Source organism: Gobius niger (genome assembly GCF_951799975.1).
Source record: "Gobius niger genome assembly, chromosome: 23".
Taxonomy (NCBI): Eukaryota; Metazoa; Chordata; class Actinopteri; order Gobiiformes; family Gobiidae; genus Gobius; species Gobius niger.
Window position 1 is genome coordinate 2,578,856 of NC_136874.1, and position 15,816 is coordinate 2,594,671.

The following is a 15,816-nucleotide window of genomic DNA, read 5'->3' on the forward strand; positions in this document are numbered from 1 at the left end:
GTCCAACCAAAGAGCACGGGCGGATTTCACAATATAAACAAACCCAGTGACGAAATCAAATCCGTGCAGAAATGTGGATTCAGTGTCATTTTGTGTCAGGCTTTCACGCTGACGGGACGTCCTGATGACAGAGATGAGAATTCCAATGACATTTTTGAAACGCCAGCACAGTTTTGTAACTTTGCAACAGCCTTTGGATTATAGATGACACAAATATAACCAACAGCTCCAATGTGATTCATCTGAAATGCTGAAAATGAGCGATATCGATTAAGTAAAATAAACTCAGTGCCAGTGGTTCGTGCTCCAACAGGTTAAAAATGATAGAAAAGGCCGAAAATTTAGATCCACCGGCTTTTATTTACAGTGCAGCTCACAAGAAAGAAAGTATTTACAAAAAACCCCAAAACCTTACCAATTCAAGGCCTCCTCAAGACCCCAGCCAGCTCCAGACTCCAAATGCTCCCCTTTAACACCCCCCTAGCCCCTCCTCCGGGCAGAACAACACTAATTTGGGGGTTATTAAACCAAGCACAATTTGTACTCATCGTCATTACTCAGATCTAAGAGTTATTGGGGGGAAAATGGCGACAAAAACGAGGATGAAAACGCAACAAAAAGTTGACAAAAACCTGAAAAAAAACCCTGATGAAAACGCACACAAAAAAGTGATTAAAAACGCTGCGACAAAGCAACAAAAAAACTAATAACAGTTTTGCAGGTCTTAGCTTTCAAATGAGCCGTTCCGTGGCCTAGAGGCTCTAAGCTCCAGTCGAGAAGCTTTTAGATTTGGGTAAAGCTGAACTGGAGAAAATGCACTCGGTTAAAGTGGATTATGCAAAAAAACTGAGGAGCAGTGGTTGGTTACTCGGCTGGTGACGAAAGCTCGGAGGCGTCTCCAGGAGGTGGGGGCGTTCCTAGGAGGACTCAGGCAAACCTACCCCTAAAATGGCCGCCATCAGAGTTTTTACAGATTACTCACAAACACGTGAATGTGCCAAGGCAACACTTCAGGCATGTTTTTAATGAGGGAATGACAGAATAACATGAGTTCAAGTCCAGCCTGTTGCTCTCACATCTATCTGTCCAATTACTACTACTGTGACTTTAGTAAAAACATTTATATACAACACGGATTTAAGCTTCTTCCTCGTTACGATCACCACAGTTTCATCCTTTTTGTTCTTGTTCTCATTACGTCTTTGTTGCTTATGGCCACATTTTTTGTGTTGCATCACACACAAAGAAAAACAAAAAACGCGGGACAAAAGCAGTGAAAATGCGACAAAGTGACAAAATTAAGAAAATTTTGACCCAAAAAAAATGTGACAAAAAAGCGAATGAAACGTGAAAAAATGTGAAGAAAAACACAACAAAGAAGTGATGAAAATGTGGAAAGAAATGCGACAAATGGCTACAAAGAAATGATGAAATGAGGCTGGCCTAGAGGCTGTAAACTCCAGTCGAGAAGCTTTTAGATTTGGGTAAAGCTGGAGAAAAAGTGCTCGGTTAAGGCGGGGGTTAAGGGGTTAAACTGTAATCAACGACCATTCCTCATCTGAATCTGCTAAATCTTAAAGCGCCACTTGTACTTCCTCCATGTGTCCACCAGAGCGCGCTACAGAGCAAGGATTTCATCACACAGGAGCTCCCTCTGGTGGACACACGGAGGAACTGCAGGTGTAAAGAAATAACGCACAGAGCCAGGTTTGAACTGATGGTTTTATTTTGTTGACACATTATATCTTGTTTTAAACTCTTCACTCTCCACTTTAACCGAGCGCATTTTCTCCAGTTCGGCTTTATCCAAATCCAAAAGCTTCTCGAGCTCGGCCAGTGAAACGCGCTATTTGAAAGACCTGCAAAAATGTATAATAAATAATAGTAACAGTAAATAACAGTTGCTTCCCAAATAAATCTACAGAGAAACATCAGTGAATAATTAAAGAGGTAAAGTTTAGGCGTTTTATTTGTTCACAGGTGAAAGTTTGAGACCGAATCGGCCCAAAACCTGAAATAAAAAAAGGTTTTCCTGTAGTGTGTCCCTTTAATTGTTTAATATTTAGTCCATGTACATTCACGCACTTCACTTAAAGCCGTCGTCTCTTAAATACTGAACGTACATCAGGCCGTGAAGCGTCCACTTTATCAAATCTCCAGAAGAAGAGTCTTTGGGGTCGGTGTTTCACTTGGACCCGGAGTAGGGCGGCGGGGGGGAGTAGTGGGCGGGGCGTGGCTGCGTGGGCGTGTACGGCGGCGGTCGGAGAGATGGCGAGTACATCTCGTAGTCCGGGGTGTACGGGGGAGGAGGACCTGGAGGACAGAAGAGCAGGGTTTAATCTGGGTTTAGTTCAGACGCTTTCTCCCTTAACAAGCACAGTTTCTCCCAAAATATAAAAGAAAACAGAGACGAAAAAGAGGATGAAAATGCAACAAAAAAAGTGACAATGAAGTGACAAAAAAGCAGCAAAAGAGCGACAAAAACCTGATTTAAAAAAAGGTGAAAAAGCCCAAAAATAAGAGCCACATAAGAGCATTGACATGACTAAAAAGTGATGGAAAAGCATCAAAAAAGTTACCAAAAAAGTTACGAAAATGAGACAAAAAAAGCAACAGAAGAGTCACAAAACTGTGCAGGAAAAGCAACAACAACACAATAAAAAAAGCGTCAAAAAGCAAGGAAAAAAACAACAACAAAAACATGATGACAACAAGACAAAAAAAAATGGAAAATGAATCAGAAATGTGACAAAAAGCTTTGTAGGTCTTAGCTTCCAAATGAGTTGTTACTCTGGCCTATAGGCTGAAAGCTCCAGTCAAATTCCCTCCTTCCCTCCTTCCTTCTTCCTTCCTTCTTCCTTCCTTCTTTCCTTCTTCCTTCTTTCCTTCTTTCTTGTTTCCTTCTTCCTCCTTACTTCCTTCATGCCTTCTTTCCTTCCTTCTTCTTTCCTTCTTCCTTCCTTCTCTCCTTCCTTCTTTCCTTCCTTGTTTCCTTCCTCCTTTCTTTCCTTCTTTCCCTGACGCTGTAATCCAAATATGGTCATTTCCTTTGTGGGCAGCGGCTAAAGATGGGAAAAATATACACAGGGCCGTTTTTATTCCACTCTTTAACATTTAGCCGCTCCGTAAGCCTTGAACTAAACTGTATCTTTAAGGTTTTTTCCAGAGACATGTTTTAATGTCCAGTTCTTTGCATAATTTAGGTGAAATTAGAATTTTTGGTACAGTGTTATTTGCTCCTTGTCGTCTTGAAGTGGCTCTAACCAATGTAAATGTGAGGTCATGTTTAAGAGCCATGAATGAGATAATGCAGAGAATCCCGGGTTACATCAGACGCTTGAACAGTCGAGGTGTCGCATGTACCTGTGATGTCCCACATTAATAACAGGAGGTAACAGGAGGTAACAGGAGGTAACAGGAGGTAACAGGAGGTAACAGGGTCTCAGGCACAGGCTGTTTGGAGAATAAGGCCAGAATGTAGTGATTCATTCAGCTTCAAAGCACTGGTGTGGAAATCCCATTGTCTCCAAAAGGACATCGATAAATAATTAGTTATCCAGTTCCTGCGCGATTCATTATTTATTCTTTTCTTTTGTGTTGCTTGTTTGGATGCTGCCCTCGTCTTCAGTCTAACCTCTGAGAAGGAATTACGTGAATTTTGTATTTATGAAGCAAATAAAGTCCATTGATGATGAGATGTTCAACTCAAAAGAGAAGTCTCCTCCTACTGTTCCAAAAAAGGACAAAATGGCGGGAAACTTGAGCACCTCCGCAGTTCTCGACTTCCTACTATATTGACGTAAGGCTTAAGGCACGATATGTTTCATTCTAATCAGACACAAATCGTATGTGACTAGTTTTTCAGCAGATTGTGTCAAAAGAAGATTTAAAGAAACCAAAACAAGACTAAAACTGAACTTTTTCCCATGTCTTATTTGTTTGTTTTGGGCTGAGTTTGTAAACAATGTGTCGATCTCAGTCAAATGACGCCTTTAGTGATGTTGTGATATATATCGTGGCTTCTTGCGATATGGGTTTTGCATCACCGAATATTTGCAATATATTTTGCTGCCCTACCATTTTGTTCCCAACTTATCCACATTTTCCGTATTTTTACTTAATTTTCTCATTTTTTTTCCACTTTTCCCAAGATTTTTCCCAATTTTACCCAATAAAAAAAAAATGAATAATCCCATTTTTTCCCCCTATTTTCCAGTTTTTTCCACTTTTACCTGATTTTTCTTTTGCACAATTTTCCCCACATTTTCCCCCCCAATGTTACCATTTGTTTCCTTTTTTATCACAATTTTAACACCATTTTTTCCCATTTTTTTTTTATTATTAATAATTATTTCCCCATTTAATCACAATCTTCCAGAATCTTTCCCAATTTCTCTCCCCAATTTTCCCCCTATTTTCCAGTTTTTTCCACTTTTACCTAATTTTTTTTGCACAATTTTCCCCACATTCCCCCCCCCCCCCCCCCATGTTACCATTTGTTTCCTATTTTATCACAATTTTAACATTTTTTTTCTCAATTGTTTTTTTTAATATTATTTCATTTTTTCCCCCTTTTTACCAGAATCTTTCCCAATTTCTATTTTCTTCTTCTTCTTTTCTACTTCTCGACATTGAACTCGATATTGTAAATCTGCAGATCTTCCAAACAGCTACAGAACATTATCTTGTAGACGTTTTATTTACTACCTCTAGTTTCTTCTTCATTTAGCTTAACCCCCTCCTTTGTTCGTTCTCATTTCGCCGCCATGTTTCCCGGCGCTGTCGCAGAGGGCGTGGCCTCATTTCGCCGCCATGTTTCCCAGCGCTGTCGCAGTGGGCGTGGCCTCACCTGGATAGCCCTGCGTGACGGTGTTGACGTAGTTGGCGTTGAAGACCCCGACTCTGGTTCCCCGGCCGTTCTTCATGCACATGCACACGCACAGGAACAGCGCCGCCGCCGCCCCCATGAGGAAGACCACGCCGAAGACGATCCCGCTGATGGCCGTGCCGCTGCAGCAGAGGAGAACATGTGAGCGTTAGTCGCAGGAACCAAATGTTCAGAAAAAGACATCGAGGCATTTTTCTCCCACTGACATGAAAACAGAATTAAGTTGTATTGATTTTTTTAGGTCAGTCAGATTTTTTAAAATTATTTCTATTTGTCAAATGGCAGAAGAATGAGGGATTTTTTACGAGAATTTTATGTATTTTTTCCTTTGCCTTGTTGTTACGCCTTACAATATAGCTCCCCTTTTAATCCACTTAGAAAATCCACATGTTTAATTCTGTGTAACTAGACTTTGATCGTGTAACTGTCTTTAGGGAAAACGTGGAAGAGCTGGGTTGGAGCTGCAGGAAAACGCTGTGAGAGGCGAAATGCTAACAACGTCTGTGGTCTATTTGTGTGACTAAGCGCACGCACTAAGACTAGACAGTTACACATCAACTCTTCTAAGCTCAGGTAAGAACATATCTCTTTAAAAATATATATTTATGAGGAAAAAAGGGTCTGGAAATGTAAACTACATATATTTTAGGTCAGCATGAAGCTTTTGTAATGTCAGAATTTACTCAAGCAAAAGTAAAAAGTACTGAATGAGGTAACTACTGTAACTACTACTAACTGTAAAAGTGCAGTTTCTTCAAAAAGTTCCTGCATTGGAAATTCCAGTCAAGATTTCGGCGGTTTTTTCAGATACTTTTGGGCGGGTTTGGCTGCAGAGACCTGGGAGCCCCGACTCCAAACATGTTTGTGAATGGATGGAGTGATTTCAGACTAAACCCCGAGACGATTCATTATAAAGGACGAGTTTGCTCTGTTTTTGCTTTGACATTAAAACTAAAGTCCCATTTCGACAGCACTAGACCGGTTCGGTTCACTTGAGACCAGTTCATTTTGGGAGGGGCAGCGCCTTCAAGTTTGTGTTTCAAGTGTCTTTAGAGCAAAGTGGTCTGTGTCGTTATGGGCATGGCCAAGGTCATTCATATTCATGTGACAGGAAACAAACACAGCCTGATGTCACTGAGTATCTTTGTATCTGCAAACTTTGACCATTAGGAGGGACAGAGGCTCGAGTGTTTGAACAGTTATAGAGAAAAAAGAATCATCACAAAAATGCCCAAAACGAGTAAACCTCTTTTTAGTTCGACAGTGAATTCAAAAATAAAAGAGGGATGTATGAGGCCTCGCTCCTCTCATTTGGGCAATAAGAAACAATGTATGAGAAAACTGTTGAGCAGTAGATTACTGACATAAATATGAGGGACAATATATAGCACCAGTCTATATCACACTACAATGATGACAAACCTTCTGTTGGTCTGTAAATGCAGTAAATTAGAATAACTGCCTTGTATAAAATGTCTCTCTCAAAATGGCTGTAGTGAATGTCTTGAAATAGGCCTCTGTCTCTTTAAGAACCTCTGAGCCTTTAGACACGCCCCCTCCACACGCTGTCTGTGGCATCAGTGGGGAGGGGGTTCTGCTGAGGAGCAGTGGTTGGTTACTCGGCTGGAGGCGTCTCCAGGAGGTGGGGGCGTTCCTAGGAGGACTCAGGCAAACCTATCCCTAAAATGGCCGCCATCAGAGTTTTTACAGATTACTCCAAAATACGTGAATGTGCCAAGGCAACACTTCAGGCATGTTTTTAATGAGGGAATGACAGAATAACATGATGTGAAGCTTGAAAAAGTCCATTTTGCATAATACCCCCCCTTTAATTGAATGATTTCACATAAAAATCAGGCATAGACTTTGAGCAGAGAGGGAAAAAATGCCTATATTTTCTGTGAACCAGTCATGATAGAACCTTGTGAAGAGAAAGAAACTTTGAATATGTAAGCTGACAATTGGCCTGACCAATCAGAGCGGTGACAAGCCCCTGAAGTGGTCCGGGACTGGAGCGGTTTGGACCCCCCTTTTGGAGCGGAGCAGTTCACTTTTGGCAGTGGAAACACCTTCAAACCGCTCCGGTCCGGGTCTGGTCCTGTCGAAATGGGGCTCAAGTTGTGACTTTGTGTGAACACGTGACACAAATCTGTGAATATTCCCCCTGGTCTGGCCTTAAACGTTGCCGGTTTGGTGCAGGCTGATACTCACGACAGCACGTCTCCCACATAGGCGTAATACGAGCAGCAGAAGGGAGGCGTCCCGTCACAGCAGTACTCCAGACAGCCCTCGCACTCCGCACGGCTGCACCCTGCCACAGAACACAGTATTAGTCCTACTGTAACACATCTGCGGGTATTCACTGAGTATTCACAGTATTTTGGCCCCGTCTGGTCGCCGTAAGCTCACACCGCATTAAATATTTACGGGTTTATTCCGAGCTCAAGCGTCCTCCTTTTTCTGACTCATTGATCTTTGGGCTGAGAGGATTTTGTGTCGATCCCAAAACGCTCATTGTCCAATCGCAGCAGCCGTGGCGACCGGACATTTCCCGGATATCGTCCCGTCTCGAGCCGCTCAAGGCCGATAAACGAGCAAAACAACACAGCGAGCAAACGTAACACTCGTTTACCATCTGCCGAGAGTTTCATGAACTGAACAATCTGTTTCTGCTGCTGGATTATCTTTGTAACGGCTCAGGAAGCGTCTGATTTCAGCTGTTTAACCTCTTAACTCCCACCTGAACAGATCCTATTTTCTCCAGTTTGGCTTTACCCTAATCAAAAAGCTTCTTGGGAAAAAAGCACCAAAATAGCCACAAAAAATGAGAAGAAAACAAGGATGTAAACGCAACAAAAATTTGACAAAAATTCAACAAAAACATGACAAAAATTTGACAAAAATTCCACAAAAATTTGACAAAAATTCAACAAAAATTTGACAAAAATTCAACAAAAATGTGACAAAAAATCAACAAAAATTTGACAAAAATTCAACAAAAACATGACAAAAATTCAACAAAAAAGTGACAAAATTCCACAAAAATGTGACAAAAATTCAACAAAAAGTGACAAAAATTTGACAGAAATTCAACAAAAAATCAACAAAAAATTCAACGAAAATGCAACAAAAAAATGTCAAAAATTCAACAAAAAAATCAACAAAAATATGTTAAAAATGTGACAAAAAGTCAACAAAAAAATGTCAAAAAATTCAACAAAAAGTGACAAAAATGTGTCAAAAATTCAACAAAAATTCAACAAAAAATTCAACAAAAATTCAACAAAAACTCAACAAAAAAAATGTCAAAAACTCAACAAAAATGTGACAAAAATGGATAAAAAGAAAAGAAAAACATAAAAAAGGTGACTCAACACAGCAACAATGCGAGGACAAAGATCAGTTTTGTGGGTCTTAGCTTTCAAATGAGGTGTTACACAGCCAAAAGAGGACAGAATGCGTTTGGTTTAGGCGGGTGGTAAGAGGTTAACCAGCTGATCATTTAGAAAGAGGAAAACTATTCCACATAAAGAGAACAGAAACGAATGAGAATGAATGTTAATGTGTCAGTGATACAACCATCTACAAAAAGTCCTTGTGACAAAAGATACAGACGGCATCTCGTTTTCACTCTTTTTAGCCATTTTCCGGCAAAATCCAAACTTATTTATCACGTACAAATAAAGTCAAGTCTAAATCGGGTCCGTATTGATGTTTATTCACAGCAGATTGTTCAGTAGAAGCAAAAAGCACGATGCCAACATGTAGCATCATGTTAGCATTCTCCATTTTTTTTATGTATTTATGGCCTGTTGAACCACTTTGCTCCTCTCCATGTCTTTGTATCTTTATTTAGTAGAAAACTATATTCATGTTAACCTCTTAACTCCCACCTGAACCGAGCACATTTTCTGGCTTTACCCCAATCCAAAAGCTTCTGGAAAAAAGTTGTGAAAATAGCAATAAAACTGAGACGAAAAAAATTATGGAAATGTGACAAAAAAGTGAGAAAACATTGACAAAAAAGTGACAAAAATGTGACAAAAAAAATAACAGAAATGTGATAAAAAATTGATGAAAAAATGTAAAAAATGTGACAAAATGTGACAAAAAATCGACAAAAAATGTGACAAAAATGTGACAAAAATGTGATACAAAATTGACGAAAAAATGACAAAAATGTGGAAAAAAATGACCCAAAAAAAATGACAAAAAAGTTGCAAAAATGAGTTGAATACCCAACAAAAAAATGATGGAAAAAAAATCTGATGACGTGAGGAAAAAGGTCCTCTTCGTTCAGGCGGGAGTTAAGAGGTTAAAGTAGTTTTTGATTAATTAGAGAAAGTTTAGATTTTTCTACAAATTGTTTTCAAACATGACCATATATGGGTGATCCCAGAGATGCCGTCTGTATCTATAAAACAGCGTCTGACTCGAACTCACGATCCCTGATTATAAACCTGACGCTCTCCTCGCAGAGCTACGAGACTGGCCCTGCACGTCAATATGTATGTGAAAGTATATACCCAAAGATCTGGCCAATTTTTTCTGACAATCCAGCAACGACAGCTCATGAAACTCAAGATGGCGGTAAACGAGTCTTCTCTTGGCTCAAACGTTACCAGGCGGTGTTTCTCAGCTTGTTTTCTGGCTTTGAAACCGGAGAAACGGACCTCGCTCTGTTAGTTTGTTAGTTCCTATGAGGCAGCCCTCCCTGATACTTACTCTGAACACCATTCAACTAAACATTTTCATTCCGAGCCGTGACCTAGATCTGGATGCACTCTGTTCTCCCGGCGCGTAAAACAATCTGCAGAGCGGCTGCAGTTCATATAGATTTATGTGCAGTAGATGGGCCTATTGTATTTGAATCATGTTTCATTCAGACCTTATGGGCCATTAGAGCGGTGTTGTGTTGCACAGGGGGAGATGATATTTATAAATTAATCTATATTTAGCTGCTTTTTCATACTTTGGCTACACCTGCCTCGGTATGATCATTAAACCTCAATGACGGCATTTTTGAAGGCAGTATCTCGTCTCTACGGGGTTTTGTTATGTATAGAAGCTGATAAGTTGAGCTCTACATCGTCCAGTATTGATTAAAATATGCTCGTGCTGTGGAGGAGAGAGAGGCTGCAGTGGCTTTGTCTCCCCCGCCGCTCAATATCTCAATAGTATAGAGCTCCACAGTCCCGCCCCTTACAGTCCGGTTGCTCCAAGAGTTTAACGTCACGGCAAAAGCTAATCAGCTCTGTAGCAATTCGTGACCATCAAATGTTTGATTTCAATCCAAAAAGAAGACGACGTGTTGAAGAAAAGGCAAAGGTACAAGGCTGTGACATCATTCATTTCCTGACTATAGAAACTCCGTATCCCAAGAGCCATTGCGACATCGCGCCCGCTGGTCAAGGCAACCAGGTTTTCAGCAAACACGGCCAGTTTCTTTTACTTTGCAGACAAAAGTTCTATATTATTTCACTGTTAAACAATCTGAATCAGGCTAATTGGAAAAGAAATGATCGGTGGTTCGTTTAATTGGATCGTTGGGAACATTTTTTTGACGTTTTTCTTACTCTCAGTGTTAGATCTGGATAAAACGTCAACTCTCTGCCTGCATTATGTTTGAATACATTGTTTATAATATGTTGTCTACATTACAATAAATAAATACGTGAAGCTCCACCAATCAAAAGCCTCGTAGTAGATCATGGGACTCCCGAGCATCCTGGGTAATGTAGTCCTAGGACGAAGGCTCGCAGTTAAACTTGATGGATCTCATACGTGCTTTTTTCACCTGCGTCTGACTTTGCGGTCGCTTTAGAACCACAGAGCTGGATTCAGCCCGAGCTGACGGAGTTACGGAGTTACAGACTTTATTCCAAATCAATACGGTCTCAAAGCAAGGGGGGTTTTACTTCCGGGCCGGAGAGGAGGCGGGACTGTGGAGCTCAATTGAGATTCGGCTTATTGCAAAGGGGGCGGGGCTTTTGTGAAAGGGCAATTACATCACAAAGAGTGTAATTACTAAGGTAAGATTAGATCATCCTCATGGCCCAGCATTTCAAACCTTATTTCTAGCCCTATTTCAAATCCAATCCTCGAGTCTTCAAAAGTAAAGTCACAAATGTGGATCCTGGTTCCTAAAGTGTCAAACAGGCGCCTCATTAAACGTGCGTGTTTGTCCTGAGTAATAATGAGCTGACAGCGGACAAACAAAGGCGTGTGTTGACTCTGGTGAGGCGTTCGCTTTCCTCCCGGCGCTGGGAAAACAGAAACGTGAGGCGAGCAGGTCCAGACACGAGCGCGGCGACAGCTGTGTGTGCGCTCGGATTTATAACCAACCCCAAACCACTTTAAAGGACAAGTGCCGAGTGTGAGGCCTGACGAGAAGGAAAGAAAAACACCTCAGAAGAGCAGCAGGAAGTGACGAAAACAAAACTAAAATGGGACAAAAAAGAGGTGGAAAAAGTCAACTAAAACTTCATGTAATTTGAGCCGTTTCAATCTAAAATTCATCTGAGTAAATTCATATTTACTTAGTTTAATCTGTTCATATTCCAGACCGGTTTCTTTGGCAGCAACAAAAACAAGAGGCTCTTTCAAGTTATTAGAGATTTTAGTCACAGTTTTAGTCTCATTAACATCAGAGCAAAAAGAGACAAAATAACAACTAAGCTCTAAATATTTTTCTGTCATTTTTGAATAAAGCAAATAATGATAAATGATAAATATACTGTAGAGTCATTGCAGCCAACTCTGGCAGGGGATGGTCCTGTTTCCTCTAATCCACAAAGTAATTTGGCGGAGAAAATGCTCTGGACTTCTGTCGCTTTTTATGTTGCCTTTTTTGCTGCGTTTTCATCCTCGCATCTCATTTTTGTTGCTTTTTTGTAACTTTTTCCTCATTGTGTCTTCATTTTTTTGTCATTTTTTCTTCACTTTTTTGTCATTTTTTCATCACTTTTTTCATCATTTTTTTCTTCACTTTTTCACAGTATTTTTGTCATTTTTTTTCTTCACTTTTTCATCATTTTTTTGGTCATTTTTTCATCACTTTTTTGTCATTTTTTCATCATTTTTTCGGAATATTTTCATCATTTTTTCATCATTTTTTCTTCACTTTTTCATAGTATTTTTGTCATTTTTTTTCTTCACTTTTTCATCATTTTTTTGTCATTTTTTCATCACTTTTTTGTCATTTTTTCATCACTTTTTCATAATATTTTTGTCACTTTTTTGTCATTTTTGTCATTTATTCATCTCTTTTTCATCTCTTTTTCCCCCTGCGGCGTTTTCAGCCTCATTTACGCCTAGTTTTTGTTGATATTTTGACGCTTTTTTTTAATGCGTCAAAATTTAGATTTGGCTCAAGTCGAACTACAGAAATGTGCTCGGTTAAAGTGTGGGTTAACAGGTTAATTAAGTTTTGCTCTCATATTACTCAGCAGGGAAATAACTTTACTAAAACTCTGATCAAATATGGGTTAGTCTCCATGTTTAGTCTTCATGTTTAGTCTTCATGTTTAGTCTTCATGTTTAGTCCTTACTTTCACTTCTCCCCCAGTTACTGCAGCTCTGTTTCCGCGCCCTCCTCACAAACCCCCGTCCCCCTCTTCTCCAGACTCTGTGGGTGGTCCTGAGTTTTAGTCCCGGTTTAGCCCTGGCTCCTGTCGCCCCACGCGCCGCCGCCACCGCGGACAATAGAAACATGTCTTTTAACCCCGACGACTCCAACCACCAACTCCTGCCCCCAGACCTGCTGCCCTGCCCCCACCGAGGAAACCACGAGGAAGAGGCGAGTGAGACTTCAGGGCTTTCATTTAACGCACTTTACCTGACTTTAACCCACACTTTAACCGAGCACATTTCTCCAGTTCCACTTCACCCAAATCTAAAAGCTACTCGGAAAAAAGAGGCAAAAATGAGAAGTAGATGAGGATGAAAACAGAGCAAAAAAGCATTTGAAAAGCAACAAAAAAGTGACAGAAATGAGACGTGAACGAGGAAGATATTGCAGTGACAACACAAAGAAAAATCTTACATCAGTATTGTCGGTCTTAGCTTTCAAATGAGTCGTTACAGAGGCATAATAGGCTGTAAACTCCAGTCGAGAAGCTTTTAGATTTAAAGGTAAAACTGAATTGGAGAAAAGGTGCTCGGTTAAGAGGTTTAAACCAGTGTTGATTTCGTCGACAAAAATATTTAGTCTTAATTTTAGTCAAAGTTATATTTTTGACGACTAAAATTGGACTAAAACTAAATTAAACATTTTTCTTGAGACTAAAACTACGACTAAAATGTCCAGATATTTTAGTCGACTAAAATAAGACTAAATAAAAATGAAAAGGAGAGACTAAAATCATCCAAACTTCTATTGAGCGTCTGAAAAAGCCTCATATCATGTAAATTCTCAAAGGATCAGCTCTGAGCTTTGTTCATGTGGAGCAGCTCCATGAAGCAGAGGAACAAGATTAAATATGATTATAATGAATATTATAAATGCAAAGCCGACTAAATTAGTCTTAAATTTCGTCGACTAAATTGACATGTAATTTTAGTCGACTAAATCTAGACTAAAATTGAAAAGATTTTAGTCAAAAGACTAAGACTAAAACTAAATTAAAATATGTTGTCAAAATTAAACTCCTTGGAATGGTTTTGTTAAGGCTCTTTTTTTGTAATACCGTATCGATACTTTAACGATACTTGGTTTTCGATACTGATACTAAAATATTTGTCGTCTAGAACCAGAAAAGGGAATAATGTGAGGAAGATCTGCAAATGTATCGTATCGGGTTCATCTCCAATGCCAAGAAATGTGTGAGAAAAAAATGGGAAATTAGGGAAGAATAAATACATACTGAGTAGAAATTGAGAAAAAACTATGGGGAACAATCATCCAGTTACTTCCTCTTAAACCGAGCGCATTTTCTCCAGTTCGGCTTTATCCAAATCTAATGTTTTTGTCTCTTTTTTATTGTTTGTTGTCCTGTTTTTGTTGCTTTTTCATCACTTTATTCATCTGATTTTTTGACTGTTATTTTTTCATCACTTTTTTATCATTCTTTCATCATTTTTTCGTCATTTTTTCATCATTTTTTCCATCATTTTTTCTTCATTTTTTCATCATTTTTTCCATCACTTTTTCATCATTTTTTCTTCACTTTTTCATCATTTTTTCATCATTTTTTCCATCATTTTTTCTTCACTTTTTCATCATTTTTTCCATCATTTTTTCTTCACTTTTTCATCATTTTTTCCATCATTTTTTCATCATTTTTTCTTCACTTTTTCATCATTTTTTCTTCACTCTCTTCATATTTTTTTGACTCTTTTTTTGTGACTTTTTCATCACTCTTTACTCGTTTTTTTGCGCTATTGTTGCTTTTCAGGCACGTTTATGTTGACACCTTTTTCCAAGAAGCTTTTAAATTTAGGTAAAGCCGGAGAACTGGAGAAAATGCGCTGGGTTCATGTGGGGGTTCAGAGGTTAACACTGCCCCTGGACCAACAACATCAATACTTCGATCTAAAGATATTCGCCTTTTCTAGTACCTGCTTTCGATACTTTATTTTGTTACGGTAGTATCTAAGTACCTTGTATACCAGTCTGTAGTATCTTTTTCTTTAATGGTCTCCAGCCCTATCGGCAGAAACAAAACTCTCATTAAGCTCGTCATGACCGTTTTGAAGGATCTAAGGCAAAACAGAACCAGCACCATTTGGTTAAAGTCCATAAAGTGACTGTGCTGTGAACGGAGACACAGAAAAGGACCATATGTCGGGTTTCATCTCTATTTAACCTCTTACCCCCCGCCTTAACCGAGCTCATTTTCTCCAGTTTAAGAAGGCAGTAGAAGCTTTTCCATTTGGGTAAAACTGAACTGGAGAAAGTGCTCGGTTAAGGTAAGGGTTAAACCATTTGGAGCAAAAGCTTAAGTGCTAATTATTGGACAAACATGGTAGCAGAGTTGTAAACGGGGCCGGGTTGTTATTCCATATTCCACTCACACACTTCATTTAAACCGTTTTACGTCCACACAAGTCTCCGTCAAACGTGAGGGATGAGTTTCTTACTTGTAAAGACGCACAGAAGCAGAGATCCCCGCAGAATCTCCCACCTCGCCCCGCGGTTCCCCCAGGGGCTTTCCATGACCCCTCTTCTCTTCTCCCCCGCGGGGCTGCTCGTCCTGGGTCTGTCCTCCTCCCGGTCACCTCATCGCGCCGCTCAGGAGAAGACAGAGTGAAGCTTTTACGCATCGGGGCAGGATCGTCTCCAAACGTGTCCCCGTCTTTACGCGTGAGTCGTGAGCTCGCTGCGGTCCATCTGCTCGCCGTCCCACGTGTGATCGTCTGGCTCTGGGGCAGGAGCTCTGGTCCCACACCTCCAGAGAGCACAAGTTTTGTCTCCCCCTCCCCCGTCACGTCCTCGCCCTCCCTCCCACACTCCGGCTCAAATTACAGCCGAGAGAGAGAGAGAGAGAGAGAGAGAGAGAGGAGCGCTACCAAAGTAAAAGTGCGATTCAGGCGACTTTTCAAAATAAAAGCGTGGATTTGTTTGGAGTTATAGTATAATTATAATATCGTGTTATCGTAATGAAATGTCCTCCAGTTTAATCTATTATCTGCTGAAAATGGTCAGTCCTCACTCCAGGTTTAGCTCGTGCGCCCCCTTGTGGATAAAACCAAAACAGCGCGAGTGCTTTCCTAGTCCTGTTTGCTGAGCAGAGGAGGTAAAGTACTTGGAAACATTTGACTTGATCACTCTGAGTACTGAGTAACTGTTTGGGTGTAAAAGTTTGATTCATGTTTTAGTCGTGACATAAATTATTATTACAGTATTTTATACACAAGAAGTAAATGCAAAACTGTTGAAACAAATATATTGTTCAGTTTCATTGTGTTAGAATATAATACTCAGTAAC

The 15,816-nt window shown here is 40.0% G+C and overlaps 1 protein-coding gene across 1 annotated transcript; it reads right to left on the reverse strand.

Moving 5' to 3' along the window:
- Window positions 1–2,185: 2,185 nt before the first annotated feature.
- Window positions 2,186–15,095, reverse strand: cyyr1 (cysteine/tyrosine-rich 1; the record flags this gene model as incomplete). Its single annotated transcript, XM_079581883.1, has 4 exons — window positions 14,969–15,095; window positions 7,100–7,199; window positions 4,850–5,010; window positions 2,186–2,313 (listed from the first exon to the last, which is right to left on the reverse strand). Exons 1-4 carry the CDS (start codon window positions 15,042–15,044, stop codon window positions 2,186–2,188), a joined length of 465 nt encoding a protein of 154 aa, XP_079438009.1. The 5' UTR covers window positions 15,045–15,095.
- Window positions 15,096–15,816: the final 721 nt, after the last annotated feature.